The sequence below is a fragment of the Bombina bombina genome, chromosome 10 (assembly GCF_027579735.1).
Source record: "Bombina bombina isolate aBomBom1 chromosome 10, aBomBom1.pri, whole genome shotgun sequence".
In the NCBI taxonomy this organism is placed as follows: domain Eukaryota; kingdom Metazoa; phylum Chordata; class Amphibia; order Anura; family Bombinatoridae; genus Bombina; species Bombina bombina.
Genome location: NC_069508.1, coordinates 83,294,830 through 83,313,329, shown reverse-complemented (window position 1 = coordinate 83,313,329; position 18,500 = coordinate 83,294,830). Strand labels below are relative to the sequence as shown.

The window sequence follows — 18,500 nt, the reverse complement described above, 5'->3', positions numbered from 1 at the left end:
TGTCTAGAAAAAAATAGACTGAACATACCTCAATGCAGTTTAGCCTGCAAACTGTTTCCCCAACTGAAGTTTTCCTGTACTCTTCAGCTCTTGTGTGAACAGCAGTGGATCTTAGTTACAAAGTGCCAAGATCATCATCCTCCTTGCAGAAATCTTCATCCCTTTTCTGCCAGAGAGTAAATAGTACACACCGGTACCACTTAAAATAAACTTTTGCTTGAGAAAATAAAAACTAACATTTTTGTCACCACACTCACTTTACCCTTCCTAGTACTTAGAGTAGGCAAAGAGAATGACTGGGGGGGTGGAGGTAAGGGAGGAACTATATAGACAGCTCTGCTGTGGGTGCTCTCTTTGCCACTTCCTGTAGGGAAGGAGAATATTCCACAAGTATGGCTGAATCCATGGACTCGATACATCTTACAAGAGAAATCTTGATTCAAGAATCTAAACTAACACCTCGCTTTACCTCTTCCTACACTAACACAGGCAAAGAGAATGACTGGAGTGGGAGGGAAGGGGGGAGCTATATATACAGCTCTGCTGTGGTGCTCTTTGCCTCCTCCTGCTGAAAAGGAGGCGATATCCCATAAGGATGAAATCCGTGGACTCGTCATATCTTGTAAAAGAAAAGACCTTTCCACTAGGTCTGCATACTAGATCCTGTGAGACCCCACAGGGACAACTAGAATAACCAACACTCTATCCTGATGAAGGAGAGGAACTGGGGGAAACAGGTAAACCAACCTGAATCCCAAGGAACCGCCAGAGCATTCCCTCTGGAAGGAGTTCTCACAACTCGAAAAAGGATGACATCTGAAAGAAGAGCATCCTTGCAATACCTCAAGACCTAAACATCTTTCTAGGATGGCAAGACTCAGAAACTTGAGCAGATACCAATAATGGGAACAAGAAACACATCCTTCATGTCTATGTTCGTTCTGAACAGGCCCTTTTGAACCAAAGGAGAATGTATACTTTGAAGGAGAAACCTGAGGAAAATACCTAGATTACGTTCCCAAACTGGGACTGGAACAACCATTCCTAGAGAGGAAGTACCTGAACTCAGTTCAGGAAAAGCTTTTCAGCATACCTGAATTGCACACACTTAAAAGGGACACTGAACCCAAATTTTTTCTTTTGTAATTCAGAAAGAGCATGCAATTTTAAGCAACTTTCTAATTTACTCCTATTATCAATTTTTCTTCGTTCTCTTGCTATCATTATTTGAAAAAGGCATCTAAGCTTTTTTTGGTTTCAGTACTCTGGACAGCACTTTTTTATTGGTGGATGAATTTATCCACCAATCAGCAAGGACAACCCAGGTTGTTCACCAAAAATGGGCCGGCATCTAAACTTGCATTTCAAATAAAAATACCAAGAGAATGAAGAAAATGTGATAATAGGAGTAAATTAGAAAGTTGCTTCAAATTTCATGCTCAATCTGAATCACGAAAGAAAATTTCTGGGTACAGAGTCCCTTTAAGAATGAGAAATCTGCCCCTGGGATAAAACAGATAGGATTCCAAGAAAAATGACTATTCCTTTAGTCTTATTCTTCTTACGAGTGGAAGAAAAACCTTGTTTCACCCACAAGGTCAGGAGACAATTATGTCAGCCAAGTCCAAACAAGGACTCATCCTTGAAAGGAAACGCCAGAAGCGTGAAATTGGAAGAAAAATAAAATATTGAACCTGCAACAGCAGAACAATAAAGCCCAAGCGGAACTGCTAAGCCACAGGAAAGCTTCTCGTCTTGAACAAGATTTCAGCCACAAACCCCTGACGGACTAACACAGCAAGTCTAATAAGACAAGGCATTGTTCGAAAAGAGCAATTACACCTCCAGCTTCTCAAAGGATCCAAAAAAGAACCCCCTAAGGATCGAAATTCTATGAGTTGAAGTAGAAAAACAAATTATACTTACCTGATAATTTACTTTTCATCTGATGGAAAGAGTCCACAGCTGCATTCATTAGTTTTGGGAAATAAGAACCTAGCCACCAGGAAGAGGCAAAGACAACGCAGCCAAAGGCTTAAATACTCATCCCACTCCCCTCATCCCCCAGTCATTCTGCCAAGGAACGATAGAAGAAAATATCAGGGTGAAATATGCAAGAAGAATAATAAGGACGCCCCACATAAAATTAAGGGTGGGGAGCCATAGACTTTACATCAGAAGAAAAGGAAATTATCAGGTAAGCATAATTTATGTTTTTCTTCTTAAATGGAAAGAGTCCACAGCTGCATTCATTACTTTTGGGAAAACAATACCCAAGCTATAGAGGACACGGGACTGTTTCATCAGGCTTCTATTCATCAATCAATAGAATCCTGATGAAACAGACAGCAGTCTGAGAAACGCGTTGCTTATTCTTTTAATATCTAGTGTCATGAGACACTGAGATTTTTATTTTATTAATAAAATTTGGTTTTATTTAAACCTCTTTGTGAGAGTCTGAGCTCTGTCAGTCTGGCAAGACGTTTGAGAAACCAGTTTCCTTGCAGTGTCAGTGAGCTGGGACACTGTGAGATCCCAGTCTGTTTGATTTAGCACAATTGGGTGCTGCTCCACTTGTGAGTACCTTTTTGATAACCTAACAAATCTCTTTCACCAACTGTATTACACCAGGAGGCGCCTTTGTCTTTTTGTGATTTTTTCAAAGAGAAAAAATGCTCTTAGATCCCGATTTCCCTGACAAAGCAGCTGACTCCAGTCATCTGTGTTCCTGATCATCCTGGTATTTGATCACATTCATCATTTGGGACATTTACCATCTATATAACATTGCAGAAGAAGACAGCATTTCCAGATAAAAACCTTTCAGGAATATCTTATTACTGTATTTGTTATTATCTGTGTTGTATCCTATGTTTCTCATAGTCCCATATTTATAAGAATTGTTTCTTATTTGTTTACATTATTTTGTATAGTATATTTTATTATAGTTATTATATGTAATTTCTTGTTCTCTTCTTTCTTAGCCTATTTACATAGTAATCATATAGGGTCCTGTATGCCCCCTAGTAGTAACACACCCTTAGTGTTACTGATTGTTTCTTTTAAGAAGAAAGCAGTTAGTCCAGAAACCAAACTAGAGACCGCAAACTGACTCGACTGAGCCAACAGTGAAATCAGTAGATATTTACAGATGAGGGAACAGGACTTGGGAATTATTATTTCAGATGATTTAAAACTTAGTAAACAATGTAGTAATGCAGTGAGTAAGGCTAGCAGAATGCTTGGATGTATTGGTAGAGGTATTTGCAGCAGAAATAGTAAGGTTCTTATACCACTTTATAGATCATTAGTTAGGCCTCATCTTGAGTATTGTGTGCAGTTCTGGAGGCCATATCTTCAGAAGGATATTACCAAACTTGAATCTGTGCAAAGGAGGGCTACCAAAATGGTACATGGTCTAAAAAATAAAACTTACCAGGTCTGCCCGATATTACCTAACATAATAGGCTCAATGACCTAAATATCTATAGCTTAGAGGAGAGAAGGGAAAGAGGCGATATGATAGCAACTTTCAAGTAAATTAAAGGGTTTAGTAAAACTGAGGCTGTGGGTATTTTACATAAAATGGAAAAATCAAGAACAAGGTGTCATGAGCTCAAGCTAAAGGGTAGTAGATTCAGGAGTAATTTGAGGAAGCACTTTATAGAAAGAGTGATTTATGGAATAAACTTCCTCAAGAGGAAGTAGCAACAAACACTGTGGGGGACTTTAAAAATGTATGGAACAAGCATAAGGCTATCCTACAAACTAGATAAGTTTATACTGTTATGTAATATCGGGCAGACTTGCTGGGCCTATGGCTCTTATCTGCCGTCAATATCTATGTTTCTATACCTCCCAACATTTCAAAATTCAAAAGAGGGAGAGGGACAGGCATGCCCGCCCGCCCGCCCCCCCCCCCCCCCCCCCCCCCCCGTGGCAGAAGCATTGCCCACTACCCTCTGCCATTGCAAAACTCCTATGCTGCTCTTGCCGAACACACTTGTGACGAGGAGATTGCGGTTTCTGAGCCCTCTGAAGCTGTAACAGGCAATTTAAATCTATTGGTACCCGATTCTCCAGGTAACATAACACAGGAAAGAACTGCAGATATGTTTTTTAGGAAAAGACTGTTAGTGGGTGACTATTTTGAGGAATGTGTATTTAGGTGAAAGTAAAGGAGAAGCAAGGGAGGTTAGTTGTCTTCCAGGAGCTACTGCTCACAGGGATAAGAATTGCATTTTGAGAATTGTTAAGGCAGCAGGAAAGGGAAGTGAGTTAGATGTGATTGTTCATTCAGGAACAAATAATCTGGCTAGTTATGTTGCTGCTGTTCAGAAAGAGTTTTGTGACCTAGGTAATCATTTAGAGAATGTGGCATCGACTATCATTTTCTGCTATTTTACCTGTGTATGGCCAGGAAGCAGGAAAGATGGAGCGGAAACATTTAATTCTTGGTTAGATAAGTGGTGCAGGGAACGAGGATTTGGTTTTATTGGCCATTATAGCTCTGTTTGTAAAGATACTAGGTTATTTAGGAGAGATTACTTGCATTTGGATGTTAAAGGAACAGAGTATCTGGGAGAGGAGTTCAAATGCTTTATTTTAAATCATTTAAAGGGACAGTCTAGTCCAAAATAAACTTTCATGATTCAGATAGGGTATGTAATTTTAAACAATTTTCCAATTTACTTTTATTACCAAATTTGTTTTGTTCTCTTGGTATTATTAGTTGAAAGCTTAACCTAGGAGGTTCAAATGCTAATTTCTTAGACCTTGAAGGCCACCCCTTTTCAGAATGCATTTTAAGTTTTTCACCACTAGAGGGTGTTAGTTCATGTGTTTCATATAGATAACACTGTGCTCATGCACGTGACATCTGTGAGCAGGCACTGATTGGCTAAATTGCAAGTCTGTCAAAAGAACTGAAACAAAGGGGCAGTTTGCAGAGGCTTAGATACAAGATAATCACAGAGGTTAAAAGTATATTAATATAACTGTGTTGGTTATGCAAAACTGGGGAATGGGTAAAAAAGGGATTATCTATTTTTTAAAACAATAAAAATTCTGGTGTAGACTGTCCCTTTAAACTAATAAAGGGGGGTAGCATTAATATATCCACCTGCCCCCCACAGCATGCCAAAACTGTTAGTCCAAGTAACAATTCTAGAAATTCTAGTAGAAAAATTCTTCGTGCCATGAGCACAAATGCTTGCAGCTAAGGAAATAAATTACCTGAACTCATTTCAATATTGACTAGGGACAACTTGGATTTAGTAGCTATAACAGAAACATGGTACAATGATGCGCATGACTGACAGTCATACCTGGATACAGGTTATTTAAAAAGAACAGAGAAGGAAAGAAATGTGAAGGAGTTGCTCTGTATGTAAACGAAAATATAAAGAATACTGAAATTGTAGGAACAAATGATGAGGTGGAAAGTATTTGGGTGACTTTGGAAATTGGAGATAAAAATGTGTTTAGAATAGGGGTTTGTGTATAGGCATCCATTGCAGGATGAAAAAACAGAATTTATGTTTACCTGATAAATTACTTTCTCCAACGGTGTGTCCGGTCCACGGCGTCATCCTTACTTGTGGGATATTCTCTTCCCCAACAGGAAATGGCAAAGAGCCCAGCAAAGCTGGTCACATGATCCCTCCTAGGCTCCGCCTACCCCAGTCATTCGACCGACGTTAAGGAGGAATATTTGCATAGGAGAAACCATATGATACCGTGGTGACTGTAGTTAAAGAAAATAAATTATCAGACCTGATTAAAAAACCAGGGCGGGCCGTGGACCGGACACACCGTTGGAGAAAGTAATTTATCAGGTAAACATAAATTCTGTTTTCTCCAACATAGGTGTGTCCGGTCCACGGCGTCACCCTTACTTGTGGGAACCAATACCAAAGCTTTAGGACACGGATGAAGGGAGGGAGCAAATCAGGTCACCTAGATGGAAGGCACCACGGCTTGCAAAACCTTTCTCCCAAAAATAGCCTCAGAAGAAGCAAAAGTATCAAACTTGTAAAATTTGGTAAAAGTGTGCAGTGAAGACCAAGTCGCTGCCCTACATATCTGATCAACAGAAGCCTCGTTCTTGAAGGCCCATGTGGAAGCCACAGCCCTAGTGGAATGAGCTGTGATTCTTTCAGGAGGCTGCCGTCCGGCAGTCACATAAGTCAATCTGATGATGCTTTTAATCCAAAAAGAGAGAGAGGTAGAAGTTGCTTTTTGACCTCTCCTTTTACCAGAATAAACAACAAACAAAGAAGATGTTTGTCTAAAATCCTTTGTAGCATCTAAATAGAATTTTAGAGCGCGAACAACATCCAAATTGTGCAACAAACGTTCCTTCTTCGAAACTGGTTTCGGACACAAAGAAGGTACGACTATCTCCTGGTTAATGTTTTTGTTAGAAACAACTTTTGGAAGAAAACCAGGTTTAGTACGTAAAACCACCTTATCTGCATGGAACACCAGATAAGGAGGAGAACACTGCAGAGCAGATAATTCTGAAACTCTTCTAGCAGAAGAAATTGCAACCAAAAACAAAACTTTCCAAGATAATAACTTAATATCAACGGAATGTAATGGTTCAAACGGAACCCCCTGAAGAACTGAAAGAACTAAGTTGAGACTCCAAGGAGGAGTCAAAGGTTTGTAAACAGGCTTGATTCTAACCAGAGCCTGAACAAAGGCTTGAACATCTGGCACAGCTGCCAGCTTTTTGTGAAGTAACAGACAAGGCAGAAATCTGTCCCTTCAAGGAACTTGCAGATAATCCAGATAATCCTTTCTCCAATCCTTCTTGAAGAAAGGATAGAATCTTAGGAATCTTTACCTTGTCCCAAGGGAATCCTTTAGATTCACACCAACAGATATATTTTTTCCATGGTAAATTTTTCTAGTTACAGGCTTTCTGGCCTGAACAAGAGTATCAATAACCGAATCTGAGAACCCTCGTTTTGATAAAATCAAGCGTTCAATCTCCAAGCAGTCAGCTGGAGTGAGATCAGATTCGGATGTTCGAACGGACCTTGAACAAGAAGGTCTCGTCTCAAAGGTAGCTTCCATGGTGGAGCCGATGACATATTCACCAGATCTGCATACCAAGTCCTGCGTGGCCACGCAGGAGCTATCAAGATCACCGACGCCCTCTCTTGATTGATCCTGGCTACCAGCCTGGGGATGAGAGGAAACGGCGGGAATACATAAGCTAGTTTGAAGGTCCAAGGTGCTACTAGTGCATCTACTAGAGTCGCCTTGGGATCCCTGGATCTGGACCCGTAGCAAGGAACCTTGAAGTTCTGACGAGAGGCCATCAGATCCATGTCTGGAATGCCCCACAGTTGAGTAATTTGGGCAAAGATTTCCGGATGGAGTTCCCACTCCCCCGGATGTAATGTCTGACGACTCAGAAAATCCGCTTCCCAATTTTCCACTCCTGGGATGTGGATTGCAGATAGGTGGCAGGAGTGAGTCTCCGCCCATTGAATGATTTTGGTCACTTCTTCCATCGCCAGGGAACTCCTTGTTCCCCCCTGATGGTTGATGTACGCAACAGTCGTCATGTTGTCTGATTGAAACCGTATGAACTTGGCCTTTGCTAGCTGAGGCCAAGCCTTGAGAGCATTGAATATCGCTCTCAGTTCCAGAATATTTATCGGTAGAAGAGATTCTTCCCGAGACCAAAGACCCTGAGCTTTCAGGGGTCCCCAGACCGCGCCCCAGCCCATCAGACTGGCGTCGGTCGTGACAATGACCCACTCTGGTCTGCGGAAGGTCATCCCTTGTGACAGGTTGTCCAGGGACAGCCACCAACAGAGTGAGTCTCTGGTCCTCTGATTTACTTGTATCTTCGGAGACAAGTCTGTATAGTCCCCATTCCACTGACTGAGCATGCACAGTTGTAATGGTCTTAGATGAATGCGCGCAAAAGGAACTATGTCCATTGCCGCTACCATCAAACCTATTACTTCCATGCACTGCGCTATGGAAGGAAGAAGTGGAACGGAATGAAGTGTTTGACAAGAGTTTAGAAGTTTTGTTTTTCTGGCCTCTGTCAGAAAAATCCTCATTTCTAAGGAGTCTATTATTGTTCCCAAGAAGGGAACCCTTGTCGACGGAGATAGAGAACTCTTTTCCACGTTCACTTTCCATCCGTGAGATCTGAGAAAGGCCAGGACTATGTCCGTGTGAGCCTTTGCTTGAGGAAGGGACGACGCTTGAATCAGAATGTCGTCCAAGTAAGGAACTACTGCAATGCCCCTTGGTCTTAGTACCGCTAGAAGGGACCCTAGTACCTTTGTGAAAATCCTTGGAGCAGTGGCTAATCCGAAAGGAAGCGCCACGAACTGGTAATGCTTGTCCAGGAATGCGAACCTTAGGAACCGATGATGTTCCTTGTGGATAGGAATATGTAGATACGCATCCTTTAAATCCACCGTGGTCATGAATTGACCTTCCTGGATGGAAGGAAGAATTGTTCGAATGGTTTCCATTTTGAACGATGGAACCTTGAGAAACTTGTTTAAGATCTTGAGATCTAAGATTGGTCTGAACGTTCCCTCTTTTTTGGGAACTATGAACAGATTGGAGTAGAACCCCATCCCTTGTTCTCCTAATGGAACAGGATGAATCACTCCCATTTTTAACAGGTCTTCTACACAATGTAAGAATGCCTGTCTCTTTATATGGTCTGAAGACAATTGAGACCTGTGGAACCTCCCCCTTGGGGGAAGCCCCTTGAATTCCAGAAGATAACCTTGGGAGACTATTTCTAGTGCCCAAGGATCCAGAACATCTCTTGCCCAAGCCTGAGCAAAGAGAGAGAGTCTGCCCCCCACCAGATCCGGTCCCGGATCGGGGGCCAACATTTCATGCTGTCTTGGTAGCAGTGGCAGGTTTCTTGGCCTGCTTTCCCTTGTTCCAGCCTTGCATTGGTCTCCAGGCTGGCTTGGCTTGAGAAGTATTACCCTCTTGCTTAGAGGACGTAGCACTTGGGGCTGGTCCGTTTCTACGAAAGGGACGAAAATTAGGTTTATTTTTGGCCTTGAAAGACCTATCCTGAGGAAGGGCGTGGCCCTTACCCCCAGTGATATCAGAGATAATCTCTTTCAAGTCAGGGCCAAACAGCGTTTTCCCCTTGAAAGGAATGTTAAGTAGTTTGTTCTTGGAAGACGCATCCGCTGACCAAGATTTCAACCAAAGCGCTCTGCGCGCCACAATAGCAAACCCAGAATTTTTCGCCGCTAACCTAGCCAATTGCAAAGTGGCGTCTAGGGTGAAAGAATTAGCCAATTTGAGAGCACGGATTCTGTCCATAATCTCCTCATAAGGAGGAGAATCACTATCGATCGCCTTTACTAGCTCATCGAACCAGAAACACGCGGCTGTAGTGACAGGGACAATGCATGAAATTGGTTGTAGAAGGTAACCTTGCTGAACAAACATCTTTTTAAGCAAACCTTCTAATTTTTTATCCATAGGATCTTTGAAAGCACAACTATCTTCTATGGGTATAGTGGTGCGTTTGTTTAAAGTAGAAACCGCTCCCTCGACCTTGGGGACTGTCTGCCATAAGTCCTTTCTGGGGTCGACCATAGGAAACAATTTTTTAAATATGGGGGGAGGGACGAAAGGTATACCGGGCCTTTCCCATTCTTTATTTACAATGTCCGCCACCCGCTTGGGTATAGGAAAAGCTTCTGGGAGCCCCGGGACCTCTAGGAACTTGTCCATTTTACATAGTTTCTCTGGGATGATCAAATTCTCACAATCATCCAGAGTGGATAATACCTCCTTAAGCAGAGCGCGGAGATGTTCCAACTTAAAATTAAATGTAATCACATCGGGTTCAGCTTGTTGAGAAATTTTCCCTGAATCTGAAATTTCTCCCTCAGACAAAACCTCCCTGGCCCCCTCAGACTGGTGTAGGGGCATTTCAGAACCATTATCATCAGCGTCCCCATGCTCTTCAGTATCTAAAACAGAGCAGTCGCGCTTGCGCTGATAAGTGGGCATTTTGGCTAAAATGTTTTTGATAGAATTATCCATTACAGCCATTAATTGTTGCATAGTAAGGAGTATTGGCGCGCTAGATGTACTAGGGGCCTCCTGAGTGGGCAAGACTGGTGTAGACGAAGGAGGGAATGATGCAGTACCATGCTTACTCCCCTCACTTGAGGAATCATCTTGGGCATCATTTTCAGTGTCACATAAATCACATCTATTTAAATGAGAAGGAACCTTGGCTTCCCCACATTCAGAACACAGTCTATCTGGTAGTTCAGACATGTTAAACAGGCATAAACTTGATAACAAAGTACAAAAAACGTTTTAAAATAAAACCGTTACTGTCACTTTAAATTTTAAACTGAACACACTATTACTGCAATTGCGAAAAAGTATGAAGGAATTGTTCAAAATTCACCAAAATTTCACCACAGTGTCTTAAAGCCTTAAAAGTATTGCACACCAAATTTGGAAGCTTTAACCCTTAAAATAACGGAACCGTTTTTATCTTTAACCCCTTTACAGTCCCTGGTATCTGCTTTGCTGAGACCCAACCAAGCCCAAAGGGGAATACGATACCAAATGACGCCTTCAGAAAGTCTTTTCTATGTATCAGAGCTCCTCACACATGCGACTGCATGTCATGCTTCTCAAAAACAAGTGCGCAATACCGGCGCGAAAATGAGACTCTGCCTATGATTAGGGAAAGCCCCTAGAGAATAAGGTGTCCAAAACAGTGCCTGCCGATATTATTTTACAAAATACCCAGATTAAAATGATTCCTCAAGGCTAAATATTGTTTATATATGAATCGATTTAGCCCAGAAAATGTCTACAGTCTGAAAAAGCCCTTGTGAAGCCCTTATTTATTGTCTGTAATAAAAATGGCTTACCGGATCCCATAGGGAAAATGACAGCTTCCAGCATTACATCGTCTTGTTAGAATGTGTCATACCTCAAGCAGTAAAATTCTGCTCACTGTTCCCTCAACTGAAGTTAATTCCTCTCAACAGTCCTGTGTGGAACAGCCATCGATTTTAGTAACGGTTGCTAAAATCATTTTCCTCTTACAAACAGAAATCTTCATCTCTTTTCTGTTTCAGAGTAAATAGTACATACCAGCACTATTTTAAAATAAACTCTTGATTGAATAATAAAAACTACAGTTAAACACTAAAAAACTCTAAGCCATCTCCGTGGAGATGTTGCCTGTACAACGGCAAAGAGAATGACTGGGGTAGGCGGAGCCTAGGAGGGATCATGTGACCAGCTTTGCTGGGCTCTTTGCCATTTCCTGTTGGGGAAGAGAATATCCCACAAGTAAGGATGACGCCGTGGACCGGACACACCTATGTTGGAGAAATCCTTTACGCAGTTTAGGAAAGCCTCTTTCTTTAACTAGTTTGTAGATAATCGTGATAGGAGAAATCAGCCTCTGGGAGGACAAGATTTGAATCCTATTCTGTATCCCTGGGAGACTACTTCCCCTGCCCAGGGATCTGGAACATCACAAATCCAAGCCTGTTGAAAAAAAGAAAGCCTGCCACCTACCTGATCCCAAGACTGGATCTGGAGCGGACCCTTTATGCTGATTTAGACTCAGCGTAAGGCTTCTTGTATTGCTTGCCCTTGATTCAAGGCTGGCTAGATCTCCATGATGTCTTGGATTGCTCAGATTTAGAAGATGAGGATTTCTGTTCTTCGAAGTTGCGAAAGATACAAAAATTAGAAGTCTGTTGACCCCTAGGTCTACTTCTCTATCCTATGATAAACAAGTTCCCTTTCCACCTGGAAATGATTCAGCCAGACCAGGAACAGGTCCAATAGATAACATAGGAAACAAAATTCAAATTTATAGAGAGACAAAAGCAAACATCTCAAAATAGAGATTATTCTTAAAGGCTAAGGCCGCCCAGAGGTCAACCCTTGAAGATGGGGAACGGTCACAGCAATGTCCAGGATCAATCCGGAGACCTCTGCTGCTGATTCCCTCTTAGCCTGTTGCTCTGTCTCAGAGTACTGTATTTCAATGGGGAAAAAAAAAAAATAACTATAAATTAATCATAAAAAAAACAAAGAAAACCCAAGTATAATACATGAAACCATACATGTCAGACATAAGTGTCACCTCAATATGAGGGGGGGAAAATTATATTGTATGTCTATACTAAAATCATAGAAATAAATATTGCATGAAATATACATGTTGAAATAAGTCCCCATACATAAAAAGGAATCATGTATATGATAGACATATAAAAAAAAAAAACTCAAATGAGTGAGATTAATACATGGTGTCCTTGTACCAGACAGGGTAAACCTCATTATGTATTATTATATAAGCTATAATGAAAAAAAGTTATAAATATAATAACGTCTTGAGGGCACTTAGATAGCTAAGTATTTTTCATGCTACCAAAAGCATGTTAGTCTGAGACCTGGCAAGCGAGAGAAAACATTGCAAGGAAAAAGGAACATAAAGTGCTAAAAGCGTTAAAATAAACTCGCAACACACTGCCAGACCTGAATACAGTCTTAACTGCTGTGAGTTAAAAATGGTGCCATCTTAAAGTGAAGGTCAATTTTTGCTAATACCAATACACCAATCAAAAGCTTAACATCCAAGTATTAAAGTCGCTGATTTTATATTTCTAAAAAACTATTCATTTTCAAATAAAATATATATATATAAAATACCTCAGTTATCGCTATTAGCTCCTCCCCTACCACACTTCCATATTTCTCTGTAGTGACGTCGCTTTCCTTACTATAAAGCGGACTACGCTCGTGCACAACAGCCTATTTTAAATGCGCATGCGTATCTTCCACTCAGTAGCGCATGCGTCTAATAATTCAATGTATCCAAAATAATGAGAGCGGACTACGCATGCGCGTTTCATGAACGAGCATGACGACGCTCTCGTTGGTTTAAGGCATGCGCATAACATGACGCTACAGAAAAGGGGCTGCACGCCACAAGGTAGGTAATAGATCGGATCAAAGAACTGTCAATCAATAACGGCAATATGGCGGGCGGATAAAAAAAAAAATGACACTGAGCCGATTTAAAAGGTTAAAAATAAAAAACTTTTAATATCAGTTATAAAGAATTTCATGAATGAACATCATACTTAATTTACCAAAGCTATTTAAAACTGTTAACCACTACGCCAGACTTGACCATCACTTTAAGCATAAGGGCGCATTTCAGAAGCGAGCGACCATACAGACATTGCGTAAAGAACACACAATATATTTTGACCGCGCTGCTGTTAATATGTACAGCTGATTAAGGTCTACATAAGAGCTCAATAGAACAAACTGCTGGTGCTGCACTGCAAAAAGTAGGATGACCATATGCAGGACGAAACACTGGGTACTATGTGTAGATTCCCTCTGAGGCAAAAGGCGCCAAAATCTATTTGAATATCCGCCATACCCGAGTCTAATACAATACATAACTTAAATAAGGAAATTAAAAGAGCATCGGCTACTCAGGATCTCACGCCGAATAAAAGCTCTACCAGAAAGGGATATTAAAGTTTAACCCCACACAAGGAGTACCGTTTAACGTACCCTAAAGTCCATTTCCAGGGATACACAGACTCCATTATCCTCATAAGGAAATTTTAAAAAGGCTGCATAAAAATCCCTTACCTGAGAGGGGTCATGTGTTGCCAGCCTACTTAGTATAAAAACATGCGGTTGTCTCTGATGATTTTCAACAAGGAGAGATAAAAACCGCTGCCCCAGGGAGGGAGAATCTAAGCCCAGGATAAAAAAAAAAAAACTTCAATAGAAGTCATATTCTAAGGCCAATAAATCCTCCTCCCTCATTGCCCACCATCACTGGAGGGTACCCTGAAAATTAATAAAAGTCCCTAACCCCTATCATGCCTCAATTAGACCACAAGCCATGGGGGCAGGGATACAGGGACTCAGAAGTCTTCAATCTTCTCAACAACTCCAGGTTTGACAGACTCAGCCGACCTCTGACAGGGACCTGTAGAAAAAAGAATAGAGTAACCAACCATGTTTTTTTATATCGGGGTAGCATAAATGTTGGAAGGTAAGCAAGGACTACCTCACCGTCTTCCAACTGCTAAAAGCCACTATTACTCCTACTAAAGGGGATTACATGGACACAGCATAGCACCAATCCTTGCTTGCAGTGAAAAGTACCCATTAAAGGATTTAATATCTTCAGACACCATCTTTGCACATCCTCCCAATGATAAAGGCAAAGAATGACTGGGGATTATGGGAAGTAGGAGTGATACTTAACAGCTCTGCTGGGGTTTTCTTTGCCTCCTCCTGGTGGCCAGTTGAAATAAAATGGATTTGTGGACTCTCCATGTCATTGGAAATATATATGTGTGTGCGAGTGAGACAGGGGTTTGCAGGACGCCGTCGGCAGTGATGGGAAGAAGATGGGACAGGTGATCACTTAAAGCTGGTGTTTTGTAAATTGTTTCAGTCCGAGGACAGGGGCAACCCCGGAAAGTCACGTTTCTACAATAAAATATTATTCATTTCAGGACCAGGTGAGTGCCTTCCATGATTGAACTAAGTATAATATTTTGAGGAGCACCCAGGCGGAAAAAAATATTTTTTAACGTGAGCGCATAAAATGTATATAGATATAGTATAAAGTTCTAAAAGCAATCAACAAATCGTAAAACAAAATATAAGTTATATTATTTTAATAACTTGACATATTAAACACTACACATTTTAGCTTTGAGCAGTTATTAGCATAATTAGATCAGACTCACTGTTGCATGGACAAATTTTTATTGCAGGTAACAGACGCTGTAAATTGAAAGCTCAGCGTCTAGCATATAGCAGCCCCCTCCCCACCAGTGTTAATTTTGCTGGCAAATTTTGATATAGTCTTAGTTTTAGTCTTTTGACTAAATTTCCAGTAGATTTTAGTCGACTAAATTTCCAGTAGATTTTAGTCGACTAACATTTAAGGGGTTTAGTTAAAGTATAATGCATTATTTAAGCATTTCTCTATAATTTCCAAATTCATATACTCTAATATTAAGGTTTAAACATGCAATACAGACACAGATTTTGTCTTGTTATACAACGTTTTTATTAAAACTTAATAAAACCAAGTTTCATAAACAAACAGAAGTGCAACTTCAAAACATAAAAAAAAAAAACTAATGACTGATATGTGCAACACCATTGCACATATTACCCAATATAACAACTTTAACAGTTCTCTGTTAATAATTAAAACAAGTATCAAGTAACCCAACATAAAAAAAAAGTTTCTGCAGCTAGCACAGGTACAGCATAACAAACCCATAAATTATTATTTCTATAGGAAGAATCAATAGATCAAATTCAAAAATGTTTCGGCAGCGAAATAAACACTGCTCTAGAAATTCCAAACTCATTATATACTCCTGGAGTAAAGGTTTATTTACCTGTTTTAATTTATGGTATTAAGGTTTGAACATGCAATTTAGATTTAACTGTTGTGGTATATAGTATGTCTTTATCTTAAAAATAAATGAAACCAAGTTTCATAAATAAACAAGATAGCCTTTTTTTTATTTTTTTTGCAAAAGAGCAGTAATTAGATATGGATTGATTATAACAAATTGCATAAAAAGTGTTAATTTTGACAGCAAATTTTGATTTAGTTTTAATCAGTCTTTTGACTAAAATGCCATTTTGATTTAGTTTTAGTCATAGTCTTGACTAAAATGCCATTTTAGTTTTAGTCGTATTTTAGTCATCAGAATTTCTTAAGTTTTATGCTTATTTTAGTCTAGTTTTAGTCGACGAAATTAACAATGCTCCCCACACTAGACAGCTGTAAGTAAAACCTCCATGATCTCTTCCCACACTGAGGGCAGAGATATAGCGTGCCTACAGCTGCTAACCCGCAGCAGACCCATAAGCTCATTGTAACTCTGCAGTCCTCAAAAGGTCTCTAAGGCAGGAAAGCATATACGTTGAAAGCTTCCAGGCACATCTGACAGACAATTAAGATGCTATGATACGCAAATGGAAAGATAAAACAGGTTACTAAGCCATAACAAAAACCATAAAAGAAAAATCTTAGTGCATAAAACTACCACCTCTGGGGGGAAAAGGAGAAGGTGCCGGTAACCTTTCAGGAGTAGAAAGGACCACCTATAAAGGAAAGAAGTAGACGCAGCTGCCAGGGTAGGCGGAGAGCATGGGGGTAGTGATGCAGAACCACAATGCATGGGTGGCATTGTGGGAAATGTAGTTCCCAGCCAAGTGGCATAGAAATTATCCAACTGCACCAGTCTAAATTTAAGGTGTGGCTGGATGATTTAAGTGGAGGCCAGCGAGGGCAAGTGCGGATCAACCATGAATATCTTAAAAGTTCCATAAATGGCGCTAGAGCCTAATTTTAAGGCACTAGTGGTACCCTGATTTGTCAAGCCCTGTCCTAGTGGCCAGGAGTTGAATCTCAGGTGTAATGGTTCACAGACTGACCACATACAAAAGAAATAGATCCATGAATAAAAAATAATGTGGCACTTAATACCAGGATTGTTTTAAGATGATTTAAAAAAAAAATATAATAATTATAGTATGGGAAATGATTAACAGTAAAACATTTATACATAAACAAAAGTTACCTTGGCAAGCCTAAAAAAAAAAAAAAAAAGCATCAAACATCTTGTCAAAAATGTCAGACATTTCAAAGTGAGATAAAAGAATCCCATATGAGAGTACTTACCAGCAGTTTTCTGCGTTTCTAATGACTTTCCTTTATATGTGTTATAGAGGCTGAGTGTGGCATACTTTTTCCCATCCTTTGCTTTTGTGCTCTGACCCGACTTCTCCGACATGTCGAAGGAAATTCATCTAGTCTGGTAAAGCCCTTGCCTCATAAAAGCCCAGTAATGTCCTGAAAGAGAAAAAAAAAATGTATGCTTACTTGATAAATTATTTTCTTTCCTGGAATGGAGAATCCACAAATCCATTCTAATTAGTGAGAATTCAACTTCTGGCCACCAGGAGGCGGCAAAGAACACCCCAGCAAAGCTATTATGTATCATTCCCAATTCCCATAAACCCCCAGTCATTCAACCGAAGGAATATGGAAAAAGAAGACAAAGGTTATAGAGGTGCCTGAGATTTAGAAAATGACAAAAGCTGTTTTAAGATTAACTTAAGGGCGGGTCGTGCACTCTCCATGTCAGGAAAGAAAATAATTTATCAGGTAAGCATAAATTTTGTTTTCTTTACAATGGCATGGAAAGTCAACAAATTCATTCTAATTACTAGTGGGAACCCAAGCTAGAGGACACCAAATGGAAGGGAGGGAGAACAAGACAGGTGGACCTAAACAGAAGGCACTACCACTTGAAGAACTTTCCTCCCAAAAGCTGAGGTAAAAACATTGAATTTGGAAAGTGGCCGCCTTGCAGATCTGTTCCACAGAAGACTCATTTTTAAAGGCCCAAGAAGAAGAGACAGCCCTAGTGGAATGAACTGCAATTTTCTCAGGAGGCTGTTGTCCAGCGGTCTCATAAGCCAACCGAATAACACTTCTCAACCAAAAGGAAAGAGTAGAGGAAGTGGACTTCTGGCCCTTAGATTTACCAGAGAATACAACAAAAAGGGCAGTACATTGCAGAAAGTCTCTAGTTGCCTGCAGATAGAACTTCAGAGCATGCACAACATCCAGGTTATGCAACAGACGTTCCTTCTGAGGAGTAGGATTAGGAAGAAATCCCATCTTGGTGCGAAGGACCGCCTTATCTGCATGAAAATTAAGGTAAGGGGGGGGGGGGATCACACTGCAGAGCCGAAAGCTCAGAGACTCTACGAGCAGAAGAAATAGCAAGAAACAAAATCTTCCAAGATCTTTTAATATCAACAGAGTGCATAGGCTCAAACGGAGCCTGCTGCAGAACCCTAAGAACAAGATTAGGGCTGAAACAACTAATCGACTTAATCGATAATGAAAATTGTCACCGATTTTCATTATCGATTAGTTGGTCAGACGATTAGTTGGGCTGCTTGAAGCATGCAGAGTGCATGTGTGTAGAATAAGGAAGACGCGCCGTGGGACAGTTCACTTTGCTCACGCTACACTGTTGTAAGGTAGGTCTCCCCCCGGTTATTTAACTTAGTTGTTTACTTGCTTAATACACATGCAGGCTGCAGCGTGTCAGATCGGCCCTGTAAGAGTGCGGCTGTTTGTTGGGAAGGGCTGTGTAGATGGGGCATCAGTGACTTATCCTGCACACTCAAGCCGTCTCAGATCACGCACAGCCCACAAGGCGGCTCAGGATGCTTATAGTGCTTGCCAGCACACGGCAGCAAGACTTGGGAGTGCTGTCAAGGTAAAGAGCTGTGTGAGGGAACGGCACACGCTGTGTTAAAAGCTTAGGCTTAAACATAGTAAAAGGTTTGTGAACGTGTGTGCCAACTTAGTGACCGGCATGTGCAGGTACCATGTTTATTTATCT

The 18,500-nt window shown here is 40.7% G+C and overlaps 1 protein-coding gene across 2 annotated transcripts in view; it reads right to left on the bottom strand.

The window, feature by feature from the left end:
• LOC128640807 (protein PRRC2C) overlaps positions 1 to 18,500 on the bottom strand; it is a 164,571-nt gene that overhangs the window by 129,958 nt on the left and 16,113 nt on the right. For both annotated transcript variants that reach the window (XM_053693226.1, XM_053693227.1), the window contains one exon: positions 16,760 to 16,930. In XM_053693226.1, coding sequence (XP_053549201.1) covers positions 16,760 to 16,871 — 112 coding nt within the window. In that variant the 5' untranslated portion in view covers positions 16,872 to 16,930. The remainder of the gene's footprint in view (positions 1 to 16,759; positions 16,931 to 18,500) is intronic.